This window comes from Columba livia, chromosome 1 (genome assembly GCF_036013475.1).
Source record: "Columba livia isolate bColLiv1 breed racing homer chromosome 1, bColLiv1.pat.W.v2, whole genome shotgun sequence".
Classification (NCBI taxonomy): Eukaryota; Metazoa; Chordata; class Aves; order Columbiformes; family Columbidae; genus Columba; species Columba livia.
Genome location: NC_088602.1, coordinates 96,100,264 through 96,120,334, shown reverse-complemented (window position 1 = coordinate 96,120,334; position 20,071 = coordinate 96,100,264). Strand labels below are relative to the sequence as shown.

General features: G+C 42.7%; 1 protein-coding gene across 4 annotated transcripts in view; it reads right to left on the bottom strand.

The window, feature by feature from the left end:
• UMODL1 (uromodulin like 1) overlaps nt 1–20,071 on the bottom strand; it is a 75,670-nt gene that overhangs the window by 22,735 nt on the left and 32,864 nt on the right. For all 4 annotated transcript variants that reach the window (XM_065068535.1, XM_065068544.1, XM_065068538.1 and 1 more), the window contains 10 exons: nt 18,394–18,555; nt 17,883–17,989; nt 15,737–15,929; nt 14,653–14,793; nt 13,717–13,836; nt 11,704–11,958; nt 10,180–10,292; nt 7,688–7,907; nt 3,997–4,134; nt 2,716–3,441 (listed from right to left, as the gene is read on the bottom strand). In XM_065068535.1, the coding sequence (XP_064924607.1) occupies nt 2,716–3,441; nt 3,997–4,134; nt 7,688–7,907; nt 10,180–10,292; nt 11,704–11,958; nt 13,717–13,836; nt 14,653–14,793; nt 15,737–15,929; nt 17,883–17,989; nt 18,394–18,555 (2,175 nt within the window). The remainder of the gene's footprint in view (nt 1–2,715; nt 3,442–3,996; nt 4,135–7,687; nt 7,908–10,179; nt 10,293–11,703; nt 11,959–13,716; nt 13,837–14,652; nt 14,794–15,736; nt 15,930–17,882; nt 17,990–18,393; nt 18,556–20,071) is intronic.

Genomic DNA, 20,071 nt, shown 5'->3' with positions numbered 1-20,071 from the left:
ATCTGGCCCCTGGATGCCTCTCAAAAATGGTACAGACGTCCTGTAGGTCTTACATCTGTCAGCTCTGTCTGTGAGAGACTGCTTTCCTCCCCACACACGTCTGTCTCAATTTCAGCAGTATATAAGGCACCAGGTTCCAGCTCTGAGACTGTCAGACTCCTATACTGAATTCTGGTTGCCCATATTAGCTGCTTTTTATCAAGCACCAAGAACTGAAAAGCAAGGCTCTGCACAAACTCTGTGGACCACATTATATCAAAGTTGGTTCTAGTGACGCTGGGGACAACAATCTTTTGAGCTGGGACAGGTACTAGAGAAAAAGAAGTAGTCATCAAGAAAAGTTTTGCAGGGGGGAGGAGAAAGTGATGTCTGCTTAAAGCAAGCCACCTAAGCGGGCTTTCTTCATCCCAGCATACTTCTGATCCCAAAGGAACCCACACCACCATTGGTCAGATCAAAGGTTTGGGGCTTTCTTTTTGCTATGGCTCATCCTGTCATGTGAACATAGGTCTTTAGGAGATAAACTAAATTCAGTTATCAGGTGGTGAGAGAAGAAAATATTCTGAACAATTTTAGAATTAGAATAGTCGGTATTTAGAAGACGTGACAGGCTATGAAGAGTTGGTTGAGGTTGACCTTCCAGGTCAGAGGTGTTGCCACAAGGAGGAGCTCTATATTCAGCTTCACCAAACATGGATTTTTGCCCTGTAAGTTTCCTGTCCCAGGCTGGTGAGATACCACTCTGGTGGCTCTTCCTCTTGTTCCCAAGGAATAATCCCTTTACAGGCTCCTTTCCCAGCAAAAACATTTGGCTGAATATTTGATTCATCAAGAAAACAAAACAAGTTTTTATAAACTCGTTTGTCTAGAATTCTTTAACTTGTTTTCTGTCTGGAAGAAAATGACCTTTGTTTTTGTCAGTTAAAATTAGCTATTTTGATTTTTATTTTAGAGAACATTTTTTGTTTTCATTAAAAAAACAAAACAAACAAACAAAAAAACCCCTCACATTTTTTTATGCTTCCTTACATTGAAAGGGGGCAGGGGGAACAGAAAGCAAAGCAGCAGCTGGAGCTTTTCAATGTCAACATGTTGTTCAGTCCAAAATTATTTGATTCCTCAATGTGGCCACCAAGGTCCCAAAGCAGCTCTCTTCCCATGTCTCACCAACGCCAGGCAGAGAGAAGGATACAACACGAAGAAGAGAGAAGACAGAAGCAGAGCAGAGGCATCAACACGGCTGCCCAGAGCTTAGCAGGAGCGGAGAAGTAGACACTGTGGCACTGGTGAGCAGGACTGGTGGTACAAGAGAGGCTGGAGAAGCAGCAGAGCTGGTGGCTGAAAAAGAGGTTTTCCAGGGAGGAAGGAATGAAGGAGAAGCAGAAGTGGGGCTGGACCAGTGGAGACCCTTAGGAACAGGAGGCTGTAGAGGAGGGGAAGAGAAAATAGCAGAGAGGAGTGTGGTTTGGGATCAGAGAGATATGGAGGACATGAGAGAAAGAATAAACGTAAGCAGAAAAAAAACCCTGAAATATGTATCACTAATGAACACACTAAAGGAAAAAAAAATAGTGATGGACAAAGATGGCGACACTTCTATCCCAAACAGAACTGTAATTTAAAGACCAGATCTGACTCTAATCTCAAAAAATGATTCAGATCCAATCAACAGAAAAATAGCTTAATTAGCTGCAGCACATCTGCCCAAACCTAAACAGACTAATCTCTCCCTGCCAGTCTAGTTACTCTCAATTACCACCTCTGAAAAAGTTGCTCACAGGTTTCCATGCAGCTCCTGTCCCACAGGGGATATGTGGGGTTCTGTTTAATCCATCCTTCACTAAGGTGAATAGGAAGGCAAGTTGTTTGCCTTCCTGGGTCTCTCAGGTAACTTTATGGGTGGTTGCTGCTGCAGTACCCTGGAGCCAGAGCATCCAGGAGAAAACAAAATGTGTGGGAAAGGACAGGGGTTACAAAAACAACCAGAGGGATGGAACACATCTGCTATAAGGACAAGCTGAGAGAGTTGGGGTTGTTCAGCCTGGAGAAGAGAAGGCTCTGCAGAGACCTTATTGCAGCCTTTCAGTACTTAAAAGAGGCCTATAAGAAAGATGGGGACAGACTTCATAGCAGGTCCTGTTGTGACAGGACAAGGGGTAACGGTTTCAAACTAAAGGTGGGGAGATTCAGGCCAGACATGAAGAAGAAATTTTTTACCATGAGGGCAGTAAAATACTGGCCCAGGTTGCCCAGAGAGGTGGTAGATGCCCCATCCCTGGAGACATTCCAGGCCAGGCTGGACGGGGCTCTGAGCAACCTGATCTAGTTGAAGATGTCCCTGCTCATGGCAGGGGGGTTGGACTAGATGTCCTTTGAAGGTCCCTTCCAACCCAAACTATCCTATGATTCTATGATTCTACATTTTCCTGAGCCATGCTCAACACACTATATGATTTGCTTCATCTGCTTTGAGATGAAGAAATGTAACATTGATAAAACTAACTGCCAAATTAGCAGAAATAGAAATTATTTTGACATGCTGATTTAGAAAAAAATGCCGATCCCTGCAAGAAAATAACTTTGACATAGAAAAACTAGTTTCAGACACCTCCATCCCAGACCACTGATTCTAACTCTGCATCTTTCCTGACTCTGAGTGAGGTTTTATGCAGCCAAATTGCCACATGTGCCGATCCACACCAAACGCACACTCACTGGTGTTCATGACTGGGCTTGGCATCAGGCTGGGAGCTGGAGAGGTGCCTGGCAAGGCTGATGACCCCAGGGCTCCAGAGTATTCCTCAGACCAAGAGCTGTCTTCTCTTCCCATCTCCACATGTGCTCCAAGAGTGGTGTTGAGGGTGGGAAGAGCAGCCTCCCCCATGGCAGGCAGAGCTGTACCAGGACCATCTTGAGAGCTGGTTTGAAGCACACCAAAAGCTGTCTGACTGTTGGTAGTAGCAGAGGTTGTCTGATCTGAAAACTCCAGCAAAGGCAAATTGAGTTGCTCTTGCCCGGTTGTGCCCGTGGGCACATTTGTGAGAGCGGTCACTCGCTGCGGTGCACAGGGGTAAGCTTCTGCCATGGAGCTTGGCTGAGATGGACTTATGTCCACCCGCTGCTCTGCACTCCTAGCCAGTTTCTCACTGTTGGTGATCCCTGTGGCTGTGGGGCTGTTGCTCCTGCCATAGCCCATGTGTGGTACCAGGCCTTTTCTCCAAGGAGTGCTGGTGGGAGAATGACCATGGGGTGCTTGCTCGTCACCCGGGGGCAGTGCATTAGGGAGGTGTAGGGCAATGCTCATCTCGGAGCCTACAGCAGCCACCATCTCGGTGGTGGCAGGGGAAGCAGGGCCTGCAGAGCTTACTTCTTCAGGAGCAAAGTGTGTGCTGTTTGCTACTTCAGGAGCCATCGTTTCAGTGAGAGGGTCCACAATCTCACCTGCAACACAACAAATGCACATTGAAATGGGACCTCACACTGGACAGAGAAGGCATCAGAGCATGCCAGGTCTGACCTGAAAATGGGGTCAAGACCACTCAACCATGTGTAATATTATTACAGAAACAGATCTTGGATATCTCATTAACACCTTGTAGCATACTCGATTTTTACAGTGCTGAATCTGATTTGTGCCTAGAAAGAAGCAGATTTGATTCCTGGGTCTCCTCTTCTGTATGAGAGGGCATGGATCACTACAGTGGGAGAAAATAAGCTGCAGACATGCCAAAAGAGGAAAAAGCACTCCTCATGTTGCTCAGCATTCAGTTATTAGGTTAATCATGAAGGATCTCAGAGAGGTTTCATCTGAAGACATATATAGGGTTCATATTCAGAAACAAACTGTATGTACTCCTTCAGCCAGATACCGCAAAGGTGCATCTACATACACATTGTGTGCCATACAAACAGTTACAATAAAAGCAGACATAGGAAAGCACAACTTATTCAAACCTTTCATGGCAAAGAGAAACTACATGCCAGTCTTTTGCTCACCTTCACAGTTTCTTCCAGGTCGGGATGGATTGGTATCCATAGTTGTCTTGCACCTGCAGAGGTATGAGCCCATCAAATTGATACACTCTGCAAATGCAGAGCAGTCGTTCTCAGTGTGAGAAGCACATTCATCCCAGTCTGTAAGACCAGAACCAGAACATTGGTCAGACAGCCTCCCTTCTGGCTGCGTTAAGATAGAAATAATCATAAAGTAGTTCTTTCTTCAGTTTTTGAATTTATGAATGTAATCTTCCTTTCCCGTTGTTTACCTGACAGCCAACTCTGAGTGACGCAGAACACTATCTATCTGCATTATTATTCTCTCACATAAAAATCAACCTTTGTCCTTGTACTCTGAAAAATATTTTCTCCAGGTAAAGACTTTTTTCTTTTTTTTTTTTGAAGTAAACATTTGTTTGAAGTGAAAAAATATTGTAGATTTGTACTAGAGCTATATCAAAAGCATACATTATACCTAGTTATGCATACAGTACTTACAGATACATCAGGTAATTAATAGATCTGTTACCACAAGCTACCACTAGATAGAATAGATTTAATCCAAATAATTTTCTGCTTCAAACAAAAAGTAAATACAAGTAGCTCCCACGACAAGCTCTCTTCAGTTCTTAACAGAGGAAGTGCTGAAGGGAAAAACTCTTTTTATAAAAGATTTCTTCTCACAGGTAATACTATAAAACTGTGACCTTCTTTCTGGTTCATCAGGGCATGAATATGCTCCAAAGGTGTTCCTTTAGACATAGTCCAATTTCAGCTGCTCTGAATCAGTTAGAGATGCTTCTTTCATGTTATGGAGCTATTTTATTGCCGAGTTCCTTCACTTTTGAGGGACTTAGATCTGGAGTCTTACGTTATTCGCACCCTGTTCCAGCAAATACACAAAGTTCGAGTTCATGTTTTGGACGCGAACAATCTCAGAGAATCCCATAAGAACCCTCCCTGTGTGCACTCCCTTGTGCATATACCTTCACTGCCTCAGGGCCACAAGAGAGGGAGGGCAGAAAACCAGGCTGAAAACTGAGTCTTGGGAAAAACAATTCTGATCATAGGCTAGGAGATCATTTTGAACAATGTATGATCATAAGTGTTTGTTCTGAAAGTTTGCAGAGATTAATCACTGTGATTATTTATCTGAAAGAAAGGAAAGTGCCATTCTAGAAACAGAAAGCGCAGAGCTGGTGCGTGCGTGCACATACATGCATTCATCTTTCTGCTTGCAGGCATCCTTCCCCTTTTATTTCATTCCAGCTCATATAGCCATTGTTTTCTCTTTCTTTCTGATTAGATAATTGTTGTGTCCATGATTGTTTCCATTAGACAATTTCATGTGGCTATGGTCAGCATCTGCCTATTACGTTACAGACTAAGCCACTTAAAGGGAATACAGAAGTATGTGGGATTGATCAAAGCACCGGCAATGAATGTGTTCTCACTAATGCCTTATTCTGCTGTGAGGTAATTGTGACTCTTGATGGCTTCAAGCACCATCTGAGAGATGCTCTCCTGCTAATTGCCAGATAACTTACATTCACTGGCTCCATTGTCTCTGAGGGTTTCCTTTCTCATCACTTAGCACAGCTTTTCAAGCAAATTCCTTCACCTCTGATGGCCACATTCAATCATGCATCAGGCCAAAACATTTATGTTCTTTTCTGTGCTCACTGGTGCTAGTACATGCACTCATGCACATACACACACACGCGCCACACTTTTTTGTATGATAACCATTACATCTCAGCCAAGGTGTGCTCTGTGCTCTCTTTCAGCACCCTTGGCATCTCTTTGGCCTTTCACATTTGGCAAATGCCTTCCCTATACACACAACTCAACCAACAATCCTGCTCCAAGAACTATAAAAATAAAACACCGTTGTTTTCACTCTGATTATCCATTATACCTGTAAGAGGTACATGCAATGGGTAAAAATCTGAAACTCCTCACCTAATGATGTTGAAGATGTTCAAGATTTGCACAACTTCACAGGGAACCTGCAGTCCTAAGCTCAACTTGAAAATTAATGGAGGAGAAACCCAAAGAAATCACTTTGGATTCAGGGAATCCCGGAGCTGAAAACAGTTAGTAGCTAAGAGAGTATTAGTGAGGCATCATCCACACTTGCTGTATTCTTACACTTCTCCCAGAATTGTCTCCTGGCTACTACTAGGGACGTGATATTGTGCTAGATGGATCTTGGACCTGACTCATCACACAACCCCTTCTCTTTTCTAACTTTGCCTCACTCAACAGACAAACATTTTGGTGTTGCTATTCATCACAAACTTAATAATTTATGAGTCCTCAAGGAGAGATGCAATTGCTCTACTCCCTTCAGTTGTGCCATTGCTTCTGACTTCTTGTTGTTTCAAAGTTGAATCCTCTGCCACTGTCACTAAACCAAGCACACAGCCTTTTGGTGGTCATGCTCCACAGAGGATCCAGGTGGCATTGCTCCACTGGTGCAAGAGGAGCTGTGCAGGCTTACTGGGCACATCCAAGGGCTCTCAAGGATTGGGAAGCAATACAACCTACTATATAAATCTTTCCTTCATGTGCTGCACTCCTTTGCCTTATTTTCCACATTTGACTTTAGGAAACTCATGTCAAACAAATGCTTCTTTAGGCAGAGCTCAGACATAGACCTGTTTTCTCTCCCCCCTGAGGAGGAGTGGAGGAGCTGGCTGTGCTCCTGGCTGAGAGTGGTGCTACTGGAAGCCATGTGCCTTTCTGCAATTACAGTAACAGTCCTGAGCTATTGCCTCCTTCCCCCCCACTCTTTCGGTCCCAGGATCAATAATGGTTGTAAAGTATTTTGGCACACATCAGCATCTTGCAATTCAATATCAGCTACCACTCTGGTATCTGTAGGCTTCAAGTGCAATTTGTCTCTCTGTTTAATCTGTCCTGTTTGTCTTAACACCCATATTTTCTGCAACTCCAAAGGGAACTTTTCCTGATCACGGTAAACAAGCTTTAAGGGCTCAGTACACGGGGGAGCGGGGGGAGAAGAATAACCCAATCTCGTTGGCTTTGGCAACTCTCTGAAGTCTGGCTGGCTCTGCCAGCTGGGAAACCTGAAGCCAGAACTCAACCCTTTGAAGATAAAAATGGTGATTACTGAAGACAAACAAATGCCTAGTTTAACATAAATTCCAAGCATGTTTCTTTAGTCCTATTCACTGAGAGGACATTTGGGAATTTCTCTGGCTGGATTTCTATCGTGAAGATGTTACTTTCCCTAAACCCACATACATCCCTGCAGCCTTGAAGCACAAAACTGTCTAGAGGGCATATATATCTAAAGGCTACAAATATTCCACATTAATCCTATCTACAATTCAGTGTGAGAAAGATAAGACAAACTTCCAACTGCTCACAAAGAGAAGATGGTGGAAAATTAATAGGGAAACCAAGGGTTCCACTCCTTCTTAAACACAGTGAAGAAGTGCCTGCAGGTATCTGGGGATGGCCAACATTCCTTCTTCTGTCTCCTTCTGGGCTTACGAATAAAAGCCCGTGGAGGAGTTGTCATGTCATGGTTTTTCCTTCAATAAACCACATACTTTGTCTCTCTATAAAGTACTTTTCTTGAAGAGCACTGGTGATAATGTGCATTATCAAAATACAAGACCTGTTCCACTTTTTGGAAACAAATACAAGTTTAAAAATTTACCTTCTATTTTAGTGTTTTGCTGATCCACCGAAAGCACAGAGCCATTATGTAGGTAAGAAATCACTGGGGCAAATGTGGAGACATCAGCTGGAAACTCAGGATCCTCCACAATGATTCTGAGCCTCACAATGATGCTTCCGGCTTCCAAGGATTCAATCTGCACTTTGAGTTTCCCAGATACGTATAAAGAAGAAATGCTGGGTGGAAATGAATTTTCAATCTGAGCAAAAGGAGAGAAGCATTGACAATCAGGAACCCAACAGAAAAAGCTCCTTTTAAAACTGGACTACGGTGGTAGCATTTTAAAGATTTATATAGTATGGGACAGTTAGCCCAGGGAAGTGGTATTTCAAAAGCATGTAGATGTGGTGCTTAGGGACATGGTTTAGTGGTGTTAAGTTAATGGCCGGACTTGATGAGCTAAAAGGTCTTTTCCAATCTAAACGATTCTATGATTCTGTGATTCTATGATAGGTACAACATAAAAAATGTTGTAAAAAGAAAAGTTTCAAAGCGTTTCAAAAATCTTACTTTTCAGAGATTACTGAGGCACAGAGATGTGTGAGTCTCTTTGGTGCACATAGGTACCCTCGAAAATGGTACCCATCTGACCACTGGTCTTACAAACCAAACTTCATTTTGGCTCAAGGGAACAGAATTCCTTCTGTCTCTGTTTGCCTGTCTCACAGTGGAACTGCCTGGTAAGTTTGTGTGCATCAGACTCTTGCTGTCAACTCTGTATGTCACATAAGCTTTTCATCCCAAACCTCCTGTATATTCACCTCTGTGCTCCCAGGCACTGGAACTTAGTTGTCTCTACTGTTGCTGGAGCAGATTCTGGCTGATTTTTGGCTGCTGCCAGCTAGCAGTTCCCTATGCAGAGTTTGACACTTAGCATCAGCCAGAGGCCAGACCAGTCAATCTGAATGTGACCACCATACTCTGGAAGACCCAACTGCATGAATGCAAGCTGGTTTGTGCCAATTGGTGTCAGTGCCAGAGAATTATTTGGGAAATGTTTCATTTACCAGTATGGGCATAGCTCTAGCTGCCAGTGATTATTTTAAATTCAACAGTCCAAGCTCAGCCTGCAGCTGAATCCACAAACCTCAGGATGAGAAACAAGAAAAACGGGGTTGGATAACCTCAAAAAAAAGTGTTTGAGACAGACCAACTTCAAGGCAATATTGCAATTATACCATGGTTGATCACTAATCTGCTAAGGAGACACATCAGTTGAACAAATGCTGCTACTCTGAACATTAAAGCTGCCATACTGCTGATGATATTTGAGCTGTGCAGGAGTTGGCAGTATCACCTCACTCCTCTAGAAGGCATGTTGAACCTTTTGTTCCTACATTCACCTCAAAGCATGCCTTTGAGTACGAAATGCAGAGCCATAAATCAACACACCTTTGTTCCCATTCAGCCAGAGTTTGCTCAAAAAAATTCCTACAAACAAGCTGTTTAATTGGTCTAAGTTCACATCAGGGCAGGGAGGAAAAAAAAAAGGGAGGAGAGAGGAAGTGAGATGAAATATTCTGCTTCCAAACACCCAAGAAGGCAGAAGCAACATAGCCGGGCAACACTCTTTTTCCTTCCCAACCCCATGATGACAATTAGGTCTGCATTAGTCTCAGAGGAGACTCACTCACAAAAATCCTCCTGCACAACAAAAGCAAACATTTGCAGGTATGGGACTTAAAAACATGTCAGGAAGTTGAACCTGCAATTTCTCATGAGCAGATGCCTCTTCTGCACTGCCTTTGCAAGTATAGCTCAATTATTGTTTAGGGTTTTTTTTTCCTCAGATTTATATTCACATATGTTTATGAGGGACCCTTTGTTTTAGGAAAGTGTAGTTTTGGATGGAAATCCAAGTTCCTCTCTTTGGGCCCTGTTGTGTACAAAAACCTATAAGAGATCACTCTATCTGAAATATCTCCTGTATTGGAGAAGATAAGAGCTGGTAACAGACTTCATGACTCAATTTTTGTTTATGGCTGATTACACCTGAGCATGGACAATGGCTACATATGTGCATGCAAAGAATGGGTCTGGAGAAGAAAACTTGAACCGCTCACTATTCCTTAAAAAAGAAAGAGCTTTGAGAGCAGTTGGACATATATTGAGAAAGCAGTGCTGAAATGAATACCAGCAATGTACTTTCAATAATCCATTAAAAAACCTCAGGTCAATTTAGTGTGAGTTTATTGCCAAACTAAAGATCCAAGGAAAGGCGTGCCTGTTGCATGCCTGCATCTTTAATTCCTTTGCCCTTTTGTAGGGGAAAATGCTCATTGGCTCTATTGCTAATAAGGCCAAGGGCTTGATCTGCTTAGTCAGTTGAATTTTGTTTTAATTACAAAGAAAGGTCACAGGAAACAGTATGATAATTTTCAAGGGATATTTCAGCCAGGCACAAAATCCTCTATTACATGAAATAAATTCTAAATTAAAAAAAAAATTACCCACAGATATTTTAGCATTACCTCTGTAAGCAACAGCCTTGAAAATTCTTCATATGCTGAGCTGCTGGTGTTACGGAAATCATCAGTGAAGTTGTAGTTGAGAATCCTCATAGTAACACCAAATATCTTGGCCTCTGTAGGACACAATAATAAACCAGACAGCGACAAAGCAGAAGGGGAAAGTATTCAGTCAACACTGATGTGCACAGATGATGGAGAGAGAAGGGAGGTAGAAGGTTGAGAAAGTTTGCTATTAAACCAAGAAAATGAAGCAAATATTCTGCTCAAAGCTTCCTATACATTGAGGAGATGCACTTACATCATTTATGCACTTACATAAAAATATTTAGGTGCTTAATTAGAACTGCATGAGAACTGGGTATACACATATACTTGTGGATCTGACCTTACATAACTCTGCATTTAAGTTACATCCAGGATTGAATTACCTATGAGCTGATCTCTGGTCCACCTGTCAGAACTATATGTTTTTTTCCTGATGTTGGTAGCATGGGTAATAAATATATTCTTAAACTGAAAATAATAACAAAAACCAGTGCATGCCACTTCTCTGTCTGGTAAGCCTTGACAGATAACACACTGAGCATGTGAGCCAAAACCAAGAGCCAAGGAATCTCTTAACCACTTTGAACTGTATAAACAATCCGAGGCTGTTACTCTTTGGATTGATCCTTGGAAAACTTTTATTTTGCTCAAGTGCTCCAGCTTCTCACTCTGAAGTTCAGTCCCCTGTTTCCGTAACCACTAGACATCCTACTTTCCTTCTACAAAGGGAATAACTTTCTTCTGACACAAACTAGACACATCCCTCATCTGATCAAAGGGAAGGCTCTTATGGACAAACATAAACAGCATTCTCACTCTGGTCTGTATTAAATAATACACGGCCTGCTTTTTGAAGAAAATGTGGAGAGTTTTCTTTTTTTTAGAAAATAATGTAAGAATAAAGGAAAAGCAAAATTATGTTTGATCAACAAGACATTAGAGTCTCAGGGAGCTAGCATCACTAGCAAATTGAACAAAATTATCCAGATATTCTGCCAGCTTTTTTACATGGTCCTTGTTATTCCCTTTAATCCTGGTCACTCCCAAATATTCAGCGGAATCTGGCCTTATTCTGAGCAGCCTTGTTAGCTCAGCTGAGCCCTTGACAAACCAGTTGACTGTATTTCTCAGTGGCCACAGCCATCAACCAGGAGTAATGGGGCCTGATGGGAGATGGGCAGCAGCAGAATGCAGTGCCAGGCACAAACAACAACAACAACAAAGTATCCTAGTTTAGCCTGATATCTGTAATAGCCTGACTCCAGCACCACTTGATCAACTAAGGCCAGAGCTCTGCTGCCTGATAGTCCAGATTGTATAAATGCTGGTGTAGAAGAGAAAAAGGGCGCTGAACAAGGTGGGAAATGGCGTTCAGGGGTAACCAAATGGATCACTGATGAACTGCGAGTGGGGGAAGAAAGAGGTGGGGAGGGAGAGAGAGGGAGAAAATATATATATTTTTTTTAAGTGGCTGTTTACCTGTTTTAACATTTTGACGGACGATTATGGTTTTTCCACAGGTTTCATAGCTGATCCACACTGAATACATCACACCTGCTTCCAGTCCAAACACATCCATTTTCATTTCCTCTGTCTTCAGGTTTTGTACAATGTCTTTGTCCCTGAACACTTGGACTTGGAAAGTATGGTTCAGAGTAGAACTGACATGCCAAGACATTTCAAAACTGTTGCTGGTAATGCTGAAGATTTGGTAGTTTCTAACTGTAGAGGGATCTATTGCAGTCCCAGGAAGAGTCATCACAGAAAAAAAAAAAAAGCAACATTTCATCTTTAAAGCATTTTATTATTCTATATCCACTACAGACAAGCACTTTGATAATCAATAGAGGAATCTCCTTTTTACAATGCATCAGGACAGATTCTGCCCTTCTCACAGCACCAGGTACCCTCATCCATGAACCATCCCGTTAGAGTGATTATTTGGGTGCTTGCTCTTTTCATTTCCTTTTACTATGCCTATTTGTGTTGAATCTCTAGTAACACTAATAATCAGCCAGTGAGCTACAGGTTCAAACATCAGAAATAAGTTTGGAATAGTGAATCTGTGTTTTCTACACATGTTGACACCTGCTGTGTCTCTTGTCACTTTGATCATCAAAATGCACCTCTTCAGGCAAAGGCTACCTTGATTTGTGCCTGGAAAAACCCCAGGGACCTCAGCTTTTACAGGCTGAGGGCAGAGTGGAGGGCAGCATTTCACCTATTTATGCCACTCTAGTGCAGCGCAGTCATTTTCATGTCGATGGGAAAAGACAGGACCCTTCAGAGGTTATTCCTCTCCTTGAAGGAGGAAGAGATGTCTAAATTGGGTAGGACGAATTGCCCTCCAGCAGAGTCTGTCTGTCCCCAGTAACTAGAGAGAGCACCTGGGTAGTGAGCACAGACTAGACACCTCTCCTGTAGACAGCTGGGGTCAGGTGAGATGAATATCATCCGCCACACTAACCAAGAGATCACATCATGCTGCCACCACAACTTCAGTTCTTTCATGCTAATGGTTAGCCTGAGGAAAAGGGTTGTTTTCTTGAATTATTTCAATAGGAACAATTATTTCCAAGCCTCTCAATCATATGGTTGCCAAAAGCCTCCGAAGACATTGCCCCTGCTCTAGAAGGACTTCAGTTTGATTTCTCTAGCTTCAGTTTGGATCAGAAATTGTGGATGATGATCAAGAATATCCAGCCTGTCTCTCTGACCTAGGCAAAGGACTACTTAAAGCTACTTCCTCCCACAAGACGAAAATGTCATTAAAAGGATTGTGATAACTCTCGCCTGAAAGAGCTGAAGTCACCCATATAAAGACAAACCTACTGGGGTTTGTTCCCATTATAGTCCCTCAGACAACCATCATGTACAGCAGGGAGAGTATTCACAAAGCTTGTCAGCAGCGTAGGGTAGCTGCAGCCAATATCCCTGATTCATGTCCCCTACCGACATCTTCAGAGACTCAAAAGCAAGAGGCTCACATCCCAGTGGCTATGACCAGAAGGAGCTCCTGGTGTCAGTAGCAGTTCCTCCTATACCTAGTTCCAGGACAAGCCTGGGCCATATAGTGAGCTGGGTCCAGGACAAGTGAGTGACAGCGGCCTCACACAGCACTTGCTGACATGCTTCTGGCACTGGAGGATTATCCAGTACATGCCCTGTGATCCTGCACTTGAGTGGTTCACAAGGCACAAGTGGCTCAAGAAGCCAGCGTGGTCACCTCCACTTCCAGGAGGCCAATTCCCTTTAGCAGCTATACGAATAACTGTGGGGCTTCTCCAGTGGTCACTGCACAACAGCCCCTGATCTGAATGTCCCATTGAGGGATCCTCTCTCTTTTCATTTCCATAGGTGGAGACTCACTCCGAAACTATTACCAGCTTCTGTGAACACCTTCCTGTGACTCAATCAGCCTCAGGAAAAACGGATCAAAGAGTGGCTGAATTAAAAGCAAGGCAATATTCATTCAAATTGCAGGTTACTTACAGCACACAGCATCTGTAGATTGATTAGTCGTGGACAAGAGACTTGAATTACTTGTAGACTGAGAGCTATTGCTAGTGTTAATGAGATCCAACTCCAAACTGGGAGTAGATGCTGCCATGCCTAGGGAAAAATAGTATTATCAAGGAGTTAAAGTATTTCTAATAAAGCAAATTCAAAATACCATTCATGTTTCTTACAGCTGAAGAGCATCAATAGAAGTAATATAAATAGAAATGAAAATAAATGTATTATGATATCACAAAAGCATAAAGTGATACACTATCTTAATTTTTGAGATTAAAGAATTGTAAAATCTTTTTCTAACTAAAATATTGAATCTGCAAGTAGTTATCTCATTATCTTTAAGCCTATTAGTAGGCTCATAGATGTCTGTGGGCTGTAAGTACATGCCTCTATATTTTGCTGAACTGGTACCACAAAGAATTATTTCACCCACTGCAAAACTCCAGCTGCCTCCAGCAGAACACTCAGTGACAGTGCAGCCGCTCAGGGTGGGATTAGACAACCACTGAGTCCTGTCTGCAGTCACGCAGTCCAAATGGGAAGGAAACTTGGTGTACAAATAGCATCACTAATCATTACTGACTTCCCCAGGAGGCTGGGGAGGTGTACTGACACCAAGTGACTTGCTCTGAGAAGCAGTCAGGGTCTGAATCTAGAGCGTTTGGCAGGTGAGTGGGGACAGCTGAGGGACAGCCTGGAGAAGCAGCCAGGTACTGTGAAATAAATACACTTCATTTCAATCAGAAACAGCTATCAACTGGTTTATGTGGCACCTCCTCCCATGGGAGGAGAAGGGGCTCTGCATGCTCCAGAAATCTTTGCCTTGCAGGTAGGTAGGTAACTTCTGCAACAGACCACAAAGTTCTGCAGAAGCATTCTCAGTATTTCCCAAGGTGAGATCTACATTCTTACCTTCCTTTCTTGTGCTCAGCTGGTGAGGGTTGACATCTGCATGTTCATGTTGAAGGTCACAGCTGTAATAACCCTCCACATTTACACAAGCGCTTTTCTCGGGACAAGCATTGAATTCAGCATAGGAACATTCGTTGACATCTAAGAAGAAGAACACACCTTGCACAGGCATTGATAGCAGTGTCAAGATTGATCTGCAATATGTGTAGGGCAGGCTCTCAATATGAAAAATACAGTGTAAATCTCCAGTAATTCTGCTGAAGCTATTCTGGGTGTATATAGGTGCAATGAAATCAGAAAGGTGCCCTTCCCTGAAACTACTTCCTGTTCAGTTATAACCCTGTCACTTTTTTACCCCATTTCTTTAGAATAAGAGGACAGTTAGTGGCAGCTCTTGCTTACAGATCCAGGCTGTCATCCAGACCTAAGAGATATCAGCAGCAGGGGGAAGGAGATTTCACTGAAAGTTGGACCGAGTTTTCAAAAGTAAACATGGAAGCGATGACAACAGTGCTTAACAGGACACATTTCAGAAGTGAAAATGTTTGGATTACTACACAGTAATAAGTAGGTTAAAATAATCTAAACCAAATATATATAAATATTTACCTTTAAAATATTTACATTTTAAAAGTAGGCAACAATATGCTATACTAATTAACAGACTACGAACACTCTTCGTTTCATGCAAGCTACTGGAAGTAACACATGAAAGCAGAGTATATCTGCTTCCCCCCCAAAATGCTTCTTTTAAGAGCCTGTTTAATACAACTAATGATTTTTCCATAAATTTCAACACTTTTACTTTCTCATATAAAGATGGGCTATACTATGAGGAGAAAATAAATTTAATTAAGGAAGTGGGAGTATTCCTCTCCAAACTACTAACTCCAAAATAATTATTAGCTAACTACAACTCTCCATCCTATAATGGATAGGCTAGGGCCATATTTGCAAAGTTTACGAGATTCACTACACTGTATTTTTGGAAGCAAATTGACAGACATACAGACAAAATTCCAAGTGAAGAGGGATGAAACCCTCTGAAAAATCTCCCCCCCATGACAGGATTATGATAATTAACCTTGCACTTCTGTGTCAATCACTTCATATGCATGCTTCACCATGTCTTTCAAGGAAGAGGAAACCTCCACTAGTGGAGCTGGCTGGTGTAGTCCGATCAGAACCTGAGAAGCCACCGTCCCAGCGTAGATTTCTGCACGCTTACTCTGGATATGGTGCACAGAGACATTCAAGGGCTGTAATGCACCAGTAATCTGGAAAATAGGGGGACAAACACTTCAGTATCTCATTCATTTATCATCACAAGTGTATGCCAATAAGGCATGACCCATGCAATGATAATCATAATCTGAACGTAGAAAGTACAAATTCAGAAAGCGGAGCAAAGCGGCAACACGTAGTAGGCCTGTATTTATGCAAGGTGAGCTCTTCTTATCATCACATTTCACAACAGAGTTACAGCAAGGTAGTGCCAGCAAGGTACTTACAGCAAGGTGTGGAGCTGCATGTCAGATTCAAATGCTTACGTAGGAGGATGCAGGCCAGGAAGATACAGAAAAAGGCTCTTTGTCTTGTAATGCTTAAACACCAAAATGTCAATAGACAAAATATGCTTCAGACAAGCTATTACAGTGCATCTGTAATAAAGCTGTCCAACACTTCTTACTTTAAGCAACTAAAATGACTGCTGGCAAAGGGAACAGAAAGAAAAGGAAAGGAAGAAAAACAATAGGATGAGCAAGAAGGCTGGGACTAAAAGCCACAGAAAGACCTCAGGACTGACCAAGTCATCACAACTGCAAGTCAGGGATCAGAGAAGGGATATGGTGGTGAGCTGAGCATTAGGAGTCAGTGGAGCAGACATTACTCTGAGAAAGCAGCTCACTGCAAAACTTCAGTTTATATTTTTTTGAGTGTTTGACTTTGCCACAGCTTGCTTTAAACCAAGATATGAAACTCTTGCTGGATCACTGAACTTTATTCCTTACCACATAGCAACAAGACCAGGGTTTCTCACTTTTTTAGGGTACAAGAAGGGTGAGTTCAGGTAGGAGGAAGAAGTAAATTCATGCAACATCCCCATCCTACTGCTACTTTCTATTCTTCTGCCCATCAGCATTAGTTAGTGATGGGAGAAAGGTTTCCTTTGCTACCAGCCCACTCCCAGCAGCAAACTGGGGAGGAGTAGAAATAAAAATGAAGGGAAGTAGGGAACTGCCCTTTTGGGTACCTTTCAAAGGCCACATCCAAGCCTGGTGTTCTCCATGGAATAGTGATATATACTAGGGAAATGCTTTGAGTTTATGGCCTGGAGGGTCTTCATCCTAGATCACCAATCCATTTCCTAAATATCACTGAAAGGACAGAGCGAGCACCTGTGTCTGAGCTTTGTTCTTCCTGCAGACCCTCCTTTTGGGAAGCATGCCTCACACCTCTGCTAGGGCTGTGTTCTTCTTGGTTGTCTTTGCCTCTTCCTACCTGCCTTGTTGGGGACAAGGAGAGGCACAACCATGCTGCTGTCGTGTGACCGTAAACATGTTGTTGCCAATGCTGCTGCTAATCCATGCATGAGTCAGAGCCTCAGTCCTACAGCAAAAGCAACACCCTGCTGTCTTCCCAAATGCTGCTTCTGTGACAAGAATGACAACAGAATGCCCTTGACCCAGACACAGTGCCCTGCCATACTCCTGAAGTTTTACAGCGAGACTTCTGGTGACGCTGGGTCCACCTGGTGTGTAGTTCCCAGTGCCATAGATCAGGTTTGTCTCTTGAAAGGTTTAACTCAAAACTCTTGTCAGAAAACATCATGCTTTGCAGGTCTTGAAATCCAGACCCAGACGGTCATAGACCCAAAACTGAACAGAGACAGACCTGGAGCAAGGTTATGCTTAAGCAGGAAAAAGAAATCCTGTATTTCAGAATGTCTTTAAGCTGCCCTTGCAAGAGACCTGAAAAATTTCCTAAAGAGGCTGATAAATCAATGTTGTTTGAGTTCTTTGAGGGTGAAGCTGGCATTCACCAATTACGGACAAATTAGGGCCCTAAAAAATTATCCAGCTGAACAAAGGGGAGCAACTGGCTGGCAAGGTTGTGCCCAGCAGAGAGGACCATGAGTTCCCTCCTGGGCTGGAGCAAGTGGTGCTTACTGACTAACAGAAACGTGGATGCAACAAGCAACACAAGGGAGCATTCATGATTGTACATACCATGGAGTGCAAAAGGCGCGAATGATTCAGAAGGTGAGAATCCACTCTGATTAGTTCATTAAAATCCATTTTCACTAGAACTGTCACATTGTACCAGAATGTTCTTCCTAAAGCGTACAAAACAAAAGAGCAAAGTCATCTCACATCTGATGCTATAGAAAGTGACAGAGCTATAGGAAAGCTCTGAGAAACCAAAGCAAGCTTTAACTTTGCAAATGCAAAGGGCCCACATACAGCCATCAGCTAAAGCCTCCTTTGCCATAGGCTGCAGGCAGCAGCATCAGCAAAAGCGAAGAAGCTGAGCAAGGTTTGCTGGACCTGTAGCACCTGCGCCTCAGCACTCATATGGGTGCAATACTGAAACTGAATAACCTGGAGTTCATCCAAAGCAGATTCTCGTATTTGTTTTATGAAGAGCTATGGTAACAGTTTTCCTGCCCACTCCCACCCTCAGAAGGAAAAATTAAGCATATTTCTATTAGAAGTGGTCTTGAATTTATCAGTAACATACCTTCTGGCATTGGATCCACACAGCCTGCTCCTTTGGATGAGTTGCAGCATTTTTTAAGCCCTGGACATTCAGTATCAAACGTGCAAGTATAAGCAGATGTTTCTATATTCTCCATTGGACAAATACCAGGTCTTGAGGCAAATATACTGGATCTATTGAGTGCTAAGTAACAAAAACATTTCTGAGAACAAAAATATAGAAAACTGTTTCCATAAAATTGTGCTATTTAATTTACAGCAAACACCTCCTTCTCATTTTAGAAGTGCATCTGTTCTGAGGTTTTCATGGGGAGAAAACAGCAGCCTACAATACCATTATTTAATTTCAAGAGTGTAAATGTTCTCAGTTTTTTCTCTTGTTCATTACATTTCTGTTCTAGAAACTCTGAATTTATAAATTTCCATTAATAATCACAGATAGATAGATAGATAGATAGATAGTTTCTGAATGTGGAGACATTGAAGCACTGTAAAACAGAAGATGTGCCTGATGTCAGCTACGACTAATCCAAATAATACCCAGTTATCAAAGGAAAAAGGTAATGTCTAAGCTAGAAATCAGGAGTTTTCATTTAACCTTTTGTTGTGACAAAGTTAACCTTTAGTTATAATAATTGAAAATGCTACGTGAGAGAGAAGACAAGATGCTGTTCTTGGGTACAGTTCAGTGGGTTACAGAGAAGGCCAGGACATGAGAATGGAGGCCCTGCTCTGCAGCCTGGCAGCACATACTCCGTATCAGCCAGCTAGCCATCTGGGGGGGTTGGTAGCCCACGCTTGGCAGCCCTGCCTAAGGCAGAAGGTTACTGCTTCCCAAGACAAGGGCAGACAGCAGCCCTGGCTCAATGCCAGCTCATATTCTTCTCTGGAGGAAAAGAGAAAATATTTCTAAGCTCTACAAACATTGCTTTCACCCACGCCCTCAAGCATAGCTCCACGTAATGCTCAGCTCAAGTCTTTCCAATCAACCTAAAAGATTTCTCTTTTTTATTCATTTCATGCCTACAGATTTTTGGTCCTACAAACTCTTGATCGGGCAACTAAAGTCATCTACTAGACATGCAGTCTTATTCGAATGAAGCAATAGCCTACTAAGACCAGTGGATTTAAGACAATGGTCTCTGTCTTTTGAGGGGCCCAAATTACGTTTGTCAAGGGTCTCTGAAAGGTATTAAGGAATGTAAGCATAGCTTAATGACAGGGGTCCATACCTCTGCTGAAAAACCTGCCAACACCCAGAAGATGGAGAACAGTGCACTGAGATGAGACCTCTCAGCAGCATGCAGGTTACTTGCAGGTGTAATTTCAAAGATCTGCATGCAGAATACATGGGACAGCACTTTCCCACACTCTTTCAGATTGTATTTGATACACCATGTGTGTGCATTGTGTGCACACAGTCAATAAGCACAAGCCTCAATAGGCCTGTGAGCATCTTTCAAGTAGAGTTGCTATTAGACCAACAAGAGCTCTGGACAGCAAATTAGGAAACTACCCCTGCCCAAAATCCCAATGAACAGCTGACTACCCTACAGGAAGCAGGATTTGTCCTGCTATCTAATGCAACCTAGTGTGGGCCCCTTCCTGCCTGCAAACCAAGGGCCCCTACCCTCCTTAGTCTTCCCCAGGACCAACTCTGCCTCCAAAGTTCATTTTGAGTCATAGTCCTAGGTTTGCAG